Genomic DNA, 15,195 nt, shown 5'->3' with positions numbered 1-15,195 from the left:
GTTCTTTGTGTACACCCTGCCATTTGTCAGGAATGTTGACATCTAGTAGGAAGGATGGTGCCTGCTAATCCTAGGAATAAGCATCGGCAAGACACAGTTCTAGCACTCAAAGACAGAGATGACCCGAAGTGGACCCTCTACCAATGTCCACTGTCCTAGGCAACAGAGCATTTGTAGGAGACCTCCTTCGTGGGTTTCTTTTTTTTTTTTTTTTTCTTCATGGGACCCTTTTGACCTGATGATGACCTAGCTACAATATAATGAAATAAGATGCTTTGAAATATCTATACCTAAGGGATGTTCTGGTATGGACTGTGAAGTGTGCTCATTTATCAAATGATTTTAAGTATACTTCATGTCAACCATGACCTTGTCCCACTTCAGATTTTCTGTCTCGCTGTGTATCTTCCTCATATGCCTGGATATTAGCTAGATATGCAATATCACTTGGAGTACAAAATATGCATAAGATAAAAGCCAATAAATCCGTGGGTTCCCCAGCTCTGTATCTATGATTCTAAGTAGAGCATTTAAGCTTTCCATACTTTCACTTGCATCCTGTAGAAATTGGGTCCAGGTTCTGGGATATCTCTCAAGAAAGAAGGTTGCTGGGATGAAACGTGTTATAAGCCCTTGCAAATCTGTACTGAATGCAGAGTCCGGCAGAGTGTGACTATATCATCTGTCCTTTAACATGTTAATACACTGAAGCCAGTGTCAAGATGCCAGAGAGAGGAAGTTACTATGTGTGCCAGAGACACTCATCCTGAGTAAGCCTTGAACAGGATTTGAGGAGGATACCACCTCTGCTGAACCTCTACCCCTCCTTCCCCGTCCTGGAGTCTCATGTATCATCAGAACTTGAAGTTACCAAGAGGTTATGAGACAGAACGGGGTGCCTCTGCAAATGGAGGGCCTCTTGCCTGGCTCTCCTCCCAAGTCCTCAGCTGCAGAACACAAGTAGCAGCTTCATGTGAGCACTGAGAAATGCCCAGAAACCTGTTCCACTGTCCACATTCCCTGGCAAGCATAACACCAGGCATATGGTCAGTCTGAATGGCACTGGATCTTTCCAGCAGGCTTTAGCACTTCAGAAGAGTGGCTGGTTTGATTATTTTTATACCAGCCAGCCATCCAACATTTTAGACACCCTGGAGTTTGCCACAGACTATGACTGACTTGCTCAAGAATAAAGAAAGTGGCACAGAATCCCTTGCACCTGACAGTGGATATTAGACAGATACAGCAAATTATCTAACAACTCTGATGAGTTTTGTGAGGAAAATTGTTCAGAGGCCCCTTTAACTGGATGCAGGGACTATTTTAAGATAGGCACCATACCAAGAGAGAAATACAGAAAGATGAATACAGCAGGCCACAACCTGCCCTAAGCTGTTTATGTTTTAGAGGTGAGGGGAAGTCATGAAGTAGGTAAGTTGGCTATTTATTCACTATACTAATGTGGTTCTAAGATATGCTGTGCTATGGAGGAGGCGCTTGTCTGTAGTGAATGTGGAGACCTGTTAAGAGCCCTGATAACGGCCATGCTTAGAAACGAAAACTGGAAAGGGGTCAGATGAATGAAGCAAAGTCTCTGAAAGTGATTGGAGAAGCTCACTCTGGGTAGAGACAATAAGAAACAAGAGAATCCAAAGCAGGGGAATGCTTAACTTATGTGACATGCCTAAGGGGAGCCGGGGAGTTTCGCTAGCTGTTACCTTTGTAAACATGCTTCTTACCAAAATGACACTGGAGTGCTGGCATGATGGGAACTAAAGTGGTTGCTAATGAAGTTGCTTACACAATACTCCATAAATGCAACAGCTCGAGAAAGAAACATATGGATATGTTCTTGGCCATCTAAACATAAGAGAGGACACACTGATAAACGTTTTAAAGAATTAAAGGTATTAAATTCTTAAGGATTAGTGGACGTGATAGTGTAACTATACTGGTAATATGGAAAAAATATTGTTAAGGCAAAAATTAAACTTTAAGTCAAAAAGGATGTATTTTTGTGTAATAAGATATACTGGTGCTGGTGGATACATTTATTCATAAGATGTTGGAAGATGACCATATGGTAAACCAATTCCATTATGGTGTTCAGTGACATATTAACATAGGAGGGGTCATGGAAGGCAGAATCAGGACACAGTTTACACGACAGAAACCTCTTAGATATTTCAGGTTGTCAATATCTTGAATCGTTTAGCTTAGAATAAAAAGTAACATTGAAGAAGTGTGTGTGTGTGTGTGTGTGTGTGTGTGTGTGTGTGTGTGTGTGTGTAAAATTATTTGACCCATCTAAGCCATGAGTATAAATAGCTAGAGAATGCTGATCTGAAAGAAATTACTGGGACTCCTTGTAACAATTACCATGGAAGCAGGTAATTGAGATACTTAGAAATTATGTGCATAGTTTATTTCTAAAAAGAATTGTCAAAAATCTGAAGGAAAATCGTCCTATTATTAGTATTTCAGAAGAATAAGTCAGAGCGTCAAACACTTGATTAGTATCCTCCAAGTCATTGCTGCCTGCTGCAAACGAGAGTTTTAAATGGTTCCAATGGATTCTTACTATTTCATCATTGCAATGTTAAAACTTGCAAATTTAAAAACTGAGTAACAATAGTTGGAATTCAGTTTCTGTCATAAATGCATCCTATTACTCTCCCCTCCTGCAATGTGGCTAGAGTGAGTAGGACAGAGAAAAAAAAATGCAGATCAATTCCTGTGTTATCACCAGTCATGTTTTGTGCTGGCAAAATGAACATTTGTTATTTAAAGTCCACTTGTATATTCATAAAACAAAACAGAACATTAATTCTCTCATCATTCCTAGAATGAAAACATTCTGACACAAGACTGTGTAATGGTTTTTAACTTTCCTGATGTTGTGATCCTTTAATACAGTTCCTCATGTTGTGGTGACCCCCAAGCATAAAATTACTTTTGTTGCTACTTTATAACTGTAAGTTTGCTACTGTTATGAATCCTAATATAAATGTATGACATGCAGGATGATCTTAGGCAACCCCTGTGAAAAAAAATCATTTGACCCCCCAAAAGGATTGTTTGGCCCATCCCCCCAAACACAGGTTGAGAACCTGAACATCATGGAATATCACGCAAAGGCACCTTTTTTATTCTTTGATTCAGTAACTAGATTCGCAGCATCTTTTGAACAAAAGAGAAGTCATATTGCATAGAGAAACAAAGCTTAAGCCCATGCTTTTGTGATTGAAACCTTGTTTTTTTTTTAAAGAAATACTTAACATCATCCATTCTGTTTGTATTTGACTGTGTTATATCTGCATTGAACATAAATCTATCCCATTGCATCCAGGGAGTAACCAATGTGAGCACAAATGAGTACCTTTTAGGCTATGCATTGGAAGGGAGAGCTGTCTGGGGGCTTCCGTTTCCTTTTGTTGATCATGATGTATGATTCTGTTCTTACTTCTTGTGATGTCATATGGGAAAGCAAGTATTAATTCTGCCTGAATGTTTTACTGGCATCGCTGGAGTGTTACAAAATAGCATTTACTACTGAGATGCTAAGTACTCCCTGCCCCCTGTGCATTTTAATTAACGTATTGATCTAAACCGAATCCATAGAATCAAGCTTATTGAGACAGATGTCCAGTTCCTCCCTCAAGAGGTCAGTGCTGCATACCACATAGTTTCAGAAAATAAAAGCCAGACAAAACTGCCACATGTGGAGGCTCAGGATTCCATTAAAGACATTGGCATCGGAACCTTGAAGATATACTTCTAAATAGCTATGTTTTAACACTTCTGTGCCATCACCTATAAAAGGAACTTTAACAGGACCAAATACAGCTTTCTGATTTTCATTTAATGGAAACAGTCATAAAGTTTAATTGTATACTTGAGCACAGGGTGTCATTGCCAGTACATCTGATCAATAATTCATCGATTGCATTTGGCTCAAAGTAAAATTTGAAAGAAAATGTAGCCAGAGGGAGCTTATCTTGCTCTAACTTTATCATCTCTATTAATTATGCTTTTCCTAAATATGGATCATTAGGCAACCAAAGTGACAGCAGATGGTGAGCAAACAGGACAAGATGCTGAGAGGACCAACTCCAGAGCAGAATCCTTGGAAGAATTCATTAAAGGGCTTGTCCAGGATGCTGAAGGTATCAAAAAAAATCATATTTTAACTTTTTTCTCTTACATAAAAATTAAAAGAAGGGATTAAAGGGATTTGAATAGGCCCTATAAGGAGGTGTCATTTCTAAATTCAAGTTGTAAGTGTAGAATGCATTTTGTTTGACATATTCAGGGTCATGATTAGCAGAAATCTATAGCCTATCGCATTAAGTGAGCAACGACAGTTGATGAAATAATGATTATGGGTGTAAAATAGGAATGAATTCTAGGATGTTTAAATAAGTCATTGAAAACATATGGCTTTGCTATTTTTCTGACCATAGCTATTGAAAATTGATTCATCTTTTCTTTTTAAAAGTTAGTTTTACCATTCTATTTGGTACACAAACACTGTTCTTTCATTTCTTAAAATGGTTCTTTAAGTACTTGGTATGAGTTGCAAGAGAACATCTGGTGCTTGGATTTGGCTACCCGAGTTCACCAGAGGCTCCCTGGCATTTTGTCCGTAGTTCGCTAGGAATTAGTTCTTGGCATCTCCCAATGTGGCTGAGAACTGAAATGTAAGTCACTTCTTTGGGCAAAAGCCCAGACTAAGAAGCCCTCGGCTCTCCAGTCTCTTGAAATAAATGTTAAATATGCATACATGTTCAGAAGTTTCAAAAAGTGGCTTTTCCGTGTCTCTAAACATCTTTAAAAATGTGTGAAGTTAAACATCTTTATTATTCTACTTTATTGTTCTAGATGTTTGCTTTCTTTTTGGTAATATGGAAAAATAGAGGGGAAACGAACTAGATTTCACAGTAGAGTCTAACTGGTGGTCTATCATTGGTAATGCCTGACTCCCCACTGTATGGAGTAGCAGTGTTTTCAGATAAGGTTGTTCTTTTTTAACATAACAAGTTACTTCATCTAGAAAAGCATCTCAGTTAATCTCACAATAATGCATTCCTCTGATCCATGAAACCGCTGTGTGTTCCCTGGCATTATTTTCCACTGATGCTATTTGAAAATGCCCCCAAACAACAAATGTATGTCAGAGAGTTGTTTCCCTCCTGGTAGATCTCTGGAAGAAACTTTTCTCATCTTCTTTCTGAAGTCTCAACACTCAACACCTTCCTGGAGATTAATTTTAAAATCAGTTCAGCTTTGATCTGATGGCCAGTGATTAAAAGTACTTACTCTTCTTGTAGAAGACTCAGATTTGATTCCCAGCACTGACATCAGGCAGCTGAAAGGCCTCCTATAAAAGCCTCTGCATGCACGAGGTATACACATAAACACTCAAGGTACATGCACACACAAATAAATAAAATTATATACACACACATACATATACATAATCAACTTGTTCATAAACATAACTGCTAGTGGACATCAGCTTCCTTTTTTCATTGCAATAAGTCCTTCACCCTCTTCCCACAGAGAGACAGAGACATAGCTGGTGGTTTCATCAACATGGGCTTTTTTTGTTTGTTTTTCTGGGTACCATCTTACAGTTTGTATACTGGCAGTAAGTCACCATTAGGGGCTATGTAAGATGATACTCAACCAGAGATGTGGGTCTGTAAACCTGATGAAGAAGTATTGCCAATCAGCAGAGAGAGCACTCATTTTCTACATTATGCTTTGGTCAGATGATCTGAATACATCTATGGTGCTAGTGCATCATCTTCTCACTCAGGTACAGTGCCATGTGGGATATTTGTATCTGAGGAACTAGGAACATGGTTCATTTCTGCCAGGAGACACTATTTGGTAGAATTAATAGAGTTTTTACAATTAAAGTTCAAATTTCCATACACTGTATCAGAAATATGGTAAATTCTAGCTGAGATGTTCTACAAGATAGGCTACAAATGGCTTAACGGTTTGGGGAAGAGGAGTAAGGAGAAAAGGTGATGAGGAGGAAGGCAGTAAAGAGGAAAGAAGTCAAGAAGGAGCAGGAATTGCCTAAATATTAACTACATTATACCATCCTTCTTGTTCCTTCACCTATACCTCATTGATGGGGGTAATCAGGAGCACTTTTCTATTTTGTTAGTGGCACTAAGCTGCTGTGGAAAGTGAGTGATTCTACCTGGCATTTAAATAGATGGCATGTTCATCTCACGTAGTGTCTTCCATCATGAGTGATGGCTTCTATGGATAATCAACTTCTATTCAACTGCAGTGTACTTTTATGTCAACTGTAATTTTATATCTAGTATGCCCTGACTCTTGATCAGATCATGAGTGAATTATATTTTATCTTCTGGGTTAGAATTAGTGAGGAACAGAGATCAACCCCATTACTATTTAGATCTGACTTTTTGCAGGACTTAATTAGTACTAGTCATCTTCCTTGGCTGTTTCTCAGGACAGACTAACTAATTCTATTCCTGATAGACTTAACTCATCAGAGGGTTTTTCAGATTTAATATGGAGAGTATATTTGCTTCCTCAAGGAACCTGGTTGTTTTACGGGTGCTGCCCACTTCTCTAAAGAAGGCCACATCTATTCTCTGGTGCACATCTGTAGCTGCCATGATTTCAAGCTGATTTATGATACTTCAGGAAAAAAAAACAGTATGGCATGCCTTTCTATCTAGAAATATTTTCTTCATTTCCATTTCTCTTTTCCTCTTATTTCCCTTTATGTTGATTTTTTATCTTGTCTTTAAAAAGGTTTAATTAGCATAAAACCCTCTTCTGAAATAAGATTGGAATAAGTAAAATCAATTCATGTAATTTATTTTACAATTATTTTCAACTCTATAGGAAAGATATTGAAAGGGACACTATATACTGTGAAATAGGATTTAATACCACATTAATCTTTGATTTATAATCTCATCCCACCTATAGAAGCAGTAGAGGGATCAAACCTTGTCTGTTCCACTTTCTGTTCAGTGCTGGGGGTTAAGTGTATGCTAGGCAATATTCTACCATTGACCTCTGACCCTTGGGCTTCTTATATAAAAATCGCGTTCTCTTTCTTAATGCAGCATCATTTCCTTACACATACTAAGGTTTTTCTGTAACCCACTAATTTCCTTAGTTCTTCACATGTCACCTCGGTTGAAGAGAAGTGACATATGTATTCCAGCGTATGCACCTGAGGTCTGGGGGTCCTCATCCTTTCTCTGTTCCTGCTTTTCCTACCAAATTCTTCTCTGCAGAGATTTATCTTTAAGAACAGATATAAAAGACACCCGAAGGTATTCTTTATGCCCAGTAAGCATCAAAGAGAACCTGCTCAAACACCAGAATGTAGGTCCCTGACTCCCAGAAGTTTTGTCTCAGATGACCTGTGGTGGGACCCAGGAATCTGCATTTCTAAAAAAAAAAAAAAAGATCCAAGATGCTCCCAGCCTTTGGGTGGTGTGCGGCATTTCAGAGCCACCTACTCAAAGCCCACCCTGGTGCTGGGTAAACCTGAATGATGAGCTCTGCCCAGTGCAAATCTGAAAAATTTCTCCAATAAGGAAAGCTCAAGATTTATTACATTTTAAAGAGGTCCTCAGATCTACCTTTCAATGTTTGAAAATCGCTCTTAGGCCAGACTCTTCACTCTGAGGATTTTCATGGGTAATATTGTAGAAATATATATTCAACAGACAAAGAGCCTGGGAAAGTATGTCCCTTCAACTCACCAAATTAATGTCCCATAGAACACTCTTTGGAGAGCATGAGGCTAAAATGAATGATAGTGCTATGTAACTGTTTCAATTCACCAAGTTTTTAAACTTTTATTTGACAGAGAATTCTTTTTCCAGATGAAATCTCACACAGAACACCAACCTATCATGCAGTTTCTTGGCAGAGCAGACATCATTTGTAGAGTACTCGACACACCTGCAGAATCCTAATATTCCAAAGAGCACAGCTAGAAACCCTGTTTACTGCATTGTACACACAGACTCCTGGGATGGGCTTTATTGCTGAAGGCATCTTTCTAGCCTAATCTATTTATTTCCCTAGACCGATGAATGTTTCCTCCTTTAAAACTTGAATATGGCAAGGCTGTAGAAATGTATGGGCAGGTCCATGTTTAGTGAGCTCACAGCCTAGAGTATTTCCTTTCTCGGATTCTAAAGCTGATATGACTGGTCAGCAAGGCAAAGGAGCTTACATGTTCAGCGACATGATGTTGAATCATATATCTCCTACTTTTTCCTCTTACCTGAAGAGAGATTGAGTCTGTTCATTGTTTATGTGCCCTCCATTACACACAATACCTTAATAACTATGTTCTCAAAAGGAGTTTAGCCTGGAGAACAATGACGATTTTTCCTCTTCATTGCTGACTGCCCTGGTACCTGCCTCTGGTTCTCAGGAGGAGCAACCTGGGCAAGGTGAAAAGACCAAGTGTTGAATACCAGTTTCGCATGTGACATTCTTGTTACTTAATTGACAAAATTTCCCTTATCTCCTCCCCATAGCCATAAATGAAAAAGCTGTACAACTAAATGAAACCTTAGGAAATCAAGATAAGACAGCAGAGAGAAACTTGGAGGAGCTTCAAAAGGAAATCGACCGGATGCTGAAGGAACTGAGAAGTAAAGATCTTCAAACACAGAAGGAAGTTGCTGAGGATGAGCTCGTGTGAGTAGACATTCGGGGGGCTTTTCACTTGACAAGTGAACGGCATTATTATGTCTCCTAAGTTCTGTCCCACAGGTGAGCGGAGCACAGTTTTTCATGTCTTCAATTACCCCTACATACTTTGCTTTAAAATCAACTAAAATCATGTTTGCCTATATATAAAATAATAAGTAACTGAACGTTGGAGTGTTATTTTTTATAACTAGGCTGATGGGCTTGCTTTGTCTGTTATTGGTGTTAGAAATGTTTGAACTATCAATAAGCTCAGAAGACTGGAGATATGACTTGCTTCTTAGTGGTGGCTTGCTTTACATGCACAATATCTGATTTTGATCCCCAACACTATGTAAAGTGGACAGGATGACACACCTACAAACCCTACACTTTTAAGATAAAGGCAGGAAAATCCAAAGTTCAGGATCATCCTTGGCCACAGAACAAGTCCAAGGCCAACTTAATATATATTAAACACTGTCTCATTGGAGGAGAAGGAGGAGGAAGAGGAGGGGAAAAGGAGGAGGAGGAGAAAAGGAGGAGGAGGAGAAGGGAATAGCAGAAGAAGAAAAGAGGAAAAGGGAGACAGGAAATAGGAGGGAGAGGAGGAGAATGAAGGAGGGAAAGACGAGGAGGACATGACCACCCACTTTAATAAATGACAAATAAATCACATTCAATGCCATCATTATTTACCATTATAGAAAATTCTGGTAAGTTAAGTCAAGGACTTCTCAGACTGCTGAGTTGCAAGAAAAAATAGAGAAGATCAAAATTATGGCATTAGGCTAGGTTGACAAGAACATGATAGTTCTATCTTAGAGTTGCTAAGCAATCATGTCAACAGCCCCATATTGGCTAAGGAAGTATCTCATTGTGATGGGCCAACCGGTGTCTTGATCTCTTTACTTTTGCATATACAGCGAGACATAAATTTTTCCATTATCAGTCATAGTGTGACTATGGCACAAGCCCCCCAAACAATTTTTTTTAAATGTAAGTTTACTAATAAACTGAACAAGTATCTTTCAATTTTAATAAAAATTTCTGCCACAATTAGATATCAATTCACCTTGACAAGCATTGTGAATCTGTTGGCATGTATTCCTATATTTTTAACTTTTTAATGTTAGCATCTCCTTGTAACTTAGCTTAATATTAAAAAAAAAGTCTTAAGATGAGCAGTGACGTTATTTTGTACTCTTGGGATGTGGGTATTTGCAGGGCAGCAGAAGGCCTTCTGAAGAGAGTAAACAAGCTGTTTGGAGAGCCCAGAGCCCAGAATGAAGATATGGAAAAGGATCTCCAGCAGAAACTGGCAGAGTACAAGAACAAACTTGATGATGCTTGGGATCTATTGAGAGAAGCCACTGATAAAACTCGAGATGCTAATCGTTTGTCTGCTGCCAATCAAAAAAACATGACCATACTGGAGGTGAGAGCTAGGGGTCTTCTCATCACTGTCTTGGAATGGGGAGCAGGTTGAACATGTCTGGAGTAGTAAAGTTGATATATGTTTCAAAGGACAAAACTATGACTCTGTAAGGTCTTCTAAGAAACAAAACTGTCTGTCTGTCTGTCTGTCTGTCTGTCTCTCTCTCTCTCTCTCTCTCTCTCTCTCTATCTCTGTGTGTGTGTGTGTGTCTGTGTGTCTGTGTCTGTGTGTCTGCCTGCCTGCCTATCTGTCTTTCCATGTGTCTATGTGTCCTTAATGGCCATCTCCTACTGAGTCAATTACACGTAGATCACTCAGAGTATGGAAAGTTTCTTTTAACAACTGGCATGGAAAAAGCTCATCTCTGAGAGATGGGGAATCTCATGTCAGTGCCACCTAGAAACCCAGATGGGGTCAATCCATTCCCCAGTCTATAGTGAGTCATTATAATGGAACTTGCACAAAGGATGACTCAATCCCTGTGCCACACAGTTTGTGATTTACTTTCCTATTCCACAAGCTGAGTACAGAGACCTGGTTGCCAGGAACCAGTGCAGTTCCCTTTGCATATAAGGAAGCTGACCTTATGAGAACCCAGATAGACCGGACCTAGGGGACCTTCCTTACCTTCTTCTCTGGAAGAAGTTTATGGACGAGACATTTTCAAAGGGACAAATGTGACCAAGTCTGGTTTATTTCCCTTTCTTTTCTTCGCATAGAGCAGTCACCATTTCTCAGAGTGTTGCTGAGCTTAAAATAAAAATAGGTTATTCTCACCACCTCTTCCTCCCTCTCTCCCTCCTTTCCTTCCTCCATCTCTTCCTCCCTCCTTTCCCCCTCCATTTCTTTTTTCTCTCTCTTATTGTTTTCAGTCTGTTCCATGATCATAACATAGTTAATGCTTAGGTTCTCTGAAACTATATTTAGTGTACACAATTTATTTTGCATTTAAACACCTTCCTCTCCATCTACAGCCCACCTCTTTCTGTTGACTTCTGTGGAAACCCACAGCTCTACTAATGTAGAATTTCGCAATAATTCAATAGCCCAGCATTGCACAAGTTCTCTAAATGTTTTTTGAATGTCACTGACAGAGAACTAAATAACCACACATTTTAGTTTTTGCTCTTTTATTTGATCTGTTTTCATTTAGGTCTAAGGACAATCAATTAAGAGGAAATTGGAGAAGACATTCTCTGATCTGGGATTTAGCCTTATCACAGTGGTAGAAAGCTGAGGTAGAGGGCTTTCACTCTAAGTCATAACCAGTCTTAACCAATCTGGGACCACTGACACACTAGCTATAGTCAAGAGAAAGCACTGTCTGGAGAGGCAGGAAGTGCGAAGGCTGTGCTACCACAGGCTGTGTCATGACACACTCAGACCTGTGACACCCCAGTGCAGTAACATATGCAGAATTAGCTCTCCACTTTATGGCAACAGTTTAAGAAATTATAATTCCCTGTGTGGAAAGCAGACTAGGTATTTGAGAATTATTTTGAGAGGAGTTATAATGGCACACTGAGTAGGAATGTCAGCTCCTCCTCACATCAGCAATGAGTAAAATCCAGAACTTTACTTCTCAGACACTATGGGAGAGGCTTGGAGCCTATGTAGTCAGCCCTGGAGTTCCAAGTCCTCATTTTAGTATTTTTATCTCAGATGCTGTGCTTAGCTAAAGGCGTATTTAAATACTTGCTGGATAAAAGAAGTAAATAGTGTAAATGATCACAAATAAATTATGTGTAATGTAGGCTGGCAGGGCTACTAAGATTGATGCTAGACTAGCCTTTAAAAATTGTCACCTTGGGCCATTTGAGATTGCTCAGCGGGAAAGAGCCCTTATACCCAAGCCTCATAAACTGAGTCTAATTTCTAGAGCTCTTGTGGTAGAAGGAGAGGGCTGACTCTATGCCCTTTGACCTTTGCATGCATATTTACACACATATACATGCGTACAGAAACACACACACATAAACACAAACTCATACACACACAGACATAAACACAGACACACATAGACATAAACACACACACACACACACTGTATAACAAAAGTGTTCACTATACAGAGTATATCCATAGTCTTTGGACTCCCCTGAAGAATCTACACAGGCTTTTCTAGGATGTTACCTGGTAGCCATAGCCTAAGATTCCTTGGATTCATTTACTAGCCACACAGATTTGAAAACAGTGGCTTTGTATATTATGTATAGTGAGTTTAATAATGATGTGGCTTTAAGCATCCATTAAAGTGATATTAAGATCCAGATCAAATGGATAGTTATTTATTTTTTTAAGGTGGTCAGCTAGTAGCCTTGTTTTTAAAAAGTATCCTCTAAATCTGGGAGTGGAGGCACACACCGGTGATGTCTGATCCTGAGTGGCAGAAGCAGAGGATAAGTTCCAAACTCTGCTGGCTAATGCATATCAAGACCCTATCAAGACAGACAGACAAAACAAAACAAATTCTTCAGTCATTCAGATACAATCTTAAGTCTAAGAAATACTGATATAAAACTGGTGGTTTTAATAACCTGAGTCTACTTGGAGGTAAACACAGGCAAACAAACAAACCACCCTGTACACTTAAGTAATTATCACAGAAGTAATAAAAGTGGCTAGGGGAAGCTTTTGCACCTTCATAGAGAGTCTGACATTTGTTATATGATTGCCACTCAATAGAAGCAGGGGTGGGGAACACTTTAGAAGCAGGAGCATGAAAAGAAATAAAAGAGATAACATCTGATAAAGAATTCATGGTTGGTAGAATTGGAATAGAGTACATATGGATGGCTGGTGACTTAGATAGCCAGCTGGAATAAGCAGATCCCAAACTTTGCATTACAATAAAGTTGGCTTATGTGACTAAAGAGTTTTGTTTGTAGCTTAAACACTACAGGAAGCAACGGAAATGCAAGAGTCATATATTAAAATTACATGTTGCAGTGTTTGTTAAGGGCACATGTAAACTGAAAATTCAGCTGTGTATTATTAAATAATGTGATTTTAGGCCAAGAAAGTTCATGGATATAACATTTAAATGTTGATCAAATCTACCTGTTGTTGGTAACCCACTCATTTTGGGTTGACTGTGAATAATTACTGGCTGCATCACTTATAATATGAAAAAATCTAGATAGTTTATTGTTTCCTATACTTAATATTGTAATTTATATTGGCTAGGAGGGTCAAAAAATATTTGTAAAAATAATCTCACATTTAGTTACATCAAACATTGTGAGAAATTTAAGGAAATGAAAGAAAAGAACAAGATGCACTCAAATATGATCCTGTGAAGGTATAAGGTGATTGTCGGAAATGTCAGGTAGTGCGGGCCAGCTCACTCATAACCTTCATAAATGTCCCCTGGAACGAGATGATAGAAGACTTTGCACACCAAGTACTGGTCGTAGCTGAGTTAGAAAGACATTTGAAGGAGTGGACAGGAACGAAGGTAGAGAATGGGCACTGATGAGCAGAAAGACATCATATGAGCAATTCAGGAAGCACAGGATGCACTTTGAGTACTTTGCCCCAAAGTCTTCCCTTCCTACATGACTGAAGAAGAGAAGGCATAAACAAAAACATAAAGGCACATAAGGACATGGTGTTTGCCGGTGTGTAGGCTATGGTAAAGAGCAGCAGGAGGGAACTGCAGCATTTATCTAGCAAGTCTCTGAATGGATGAATCTAATCAATTAGAAGGCAAAGATGGAAGTATAATCAACCTTGATATCTGAAAAAATTAACTATTATGCTCATGGCATACTTTTTATTTTTTTTATTGTTTCAAGTATGCCTATAATATGTTTGGTCAAATTCATCATCAGTTCTCTCCCATGCATGCCCACTTTTCCATCCCAACTTCGCATGTCTGTTTTTTTTTTTTTTTTTTTGTAACTGACTGCGTCCATATGAGCTACAAATATATTTTCCACAGCCCACTTTAATAAGGTTCAACCTCCTCTCTAGCCCACTACCCACCAAAGGTAGTAGAAAAGAAAAGTTAATAAAATATGGGGGAAGTGGATCTGTTTAGAAATAGTTCTTTGTGGCAATTCCAATTTTTGTTTTTCTTAGTCTAGTCTATTAGCAAACACCAAACATGAATTAGCAGCTGCAGTTCAGTCCACTTGGCAGACACCACAAATCAATAAGGGCAGTTCAATCCAATTGAAACCGTGAGGCTAGACAACTGGCTTGAGTCTGCGGAAGCTGCAAGAAGTTACAGGAACCTTTGGCAACTTTCTGTTTATGAAGTCACCACAAGCAAATCTCAGCAATGCAATGTAAGGCGAACTACTCCATTCATGTCTTCAGTGAAGACTAGAGAGCTGGAGCAAGGCAAATCAATGTTTGAGCTCTCACTGTCTGTGGAGTCATATTTATATTTCTTCTAAATATCATGCATCTTTTCACCCATTTGATATAGCAAAACATCCTTTCACCTGGGTCTTCTTCAGTAAAACGTTCTTTCACCTGTCTGTCCCAGCAAAACATCATTTATAATCTACCCAAGTCTCCAAAGAAACCAGAAATTTCCACTTTAAATATATCCATCGATATGGGGTCATCACCTGGAGCTATGGTAACCTACCAGGGGCTTCATTCCTAAAGAAAACTGATTTTTCCCTCTCACAGCAGCCAGTAGTTGCCAGTAACTCCTTAGGAGTATGACTCCATGAGTTCTCTTGCATTGCTGGCTTAATTGTAAAGCATTCTATCTCTATTTATCTCTATAGATGAGCCTTCCTCTTTGGTCTCTTAGACATTCTGAATTCTCTGTCTTGGGTATTTTGTAACTTCCATCAATCTTTATCCATTCCATTTTATTTATCTTTATAACACTAATCTCATGATGACCTAAGATGACACACTCATTTACTACTGTGCGTTCTCCCTCCTGTATTAGGTATCTCTCAATTGCTGCAACAGAGCAAATACAAAATAAAAAATTGATGAGGAAAAGGTTATTTAGTTTCCTACTGACAACGGTCTTGGTCCATGGCCACTTGCTTCACCATATGTGGTCTATGGCA

General features: G+C 38.9%; 1 protein-coding gene across 5 annotated transcripts in view; it reads left to right on the top strand.

Annotated features, from left to right (window-relative positions):
• Window positions 1-15,195, top strand: part of Lama2 (laminin, alpha 2) — a 635,907-nt gene that overhangs the window by 488,560 nt on the left and 132,152 nt on the right. For all 5 annotated transcript variants that reach the window (XM_017313815.1, XM_011243134.1, XM_011243135.1 and 2 more), the window contains exons 35-37: window positions 4,055-4,166; window positions 8,562-8,724; window positions 9,943-10,153. In XM_017313815.1, coding sequence (XP_017169304.1) covers window positions 4,055-4,166; window positions 8,562-8,724; window positions 9,943-10,153 — 486 coding nt within the window. The remainder of the gene's footprint in view (window positions 1-4,054; window positions 4,167-8,561; window positions 8,725-9,942; window positions 10,154-15,195) is intronic.

The sequence above is a fragment of the Mus musculus genome, chromosome 10, assembly GCF_000001635.26.
Source record: "Mus musculus strain C57BL/6J chromosome 10, GRCm38.p6 C57BL/6J".
Lineage (NCBI taxonomy): Eukaryota > Metazoa > Chordata > Mammalia > Rodentia > Muridae > Mus > Mus musculus.
Note: the sequence above shows the minus strand (reverse complement) of the source record. Positions and strands in the feature narration are given on the sequence as shown.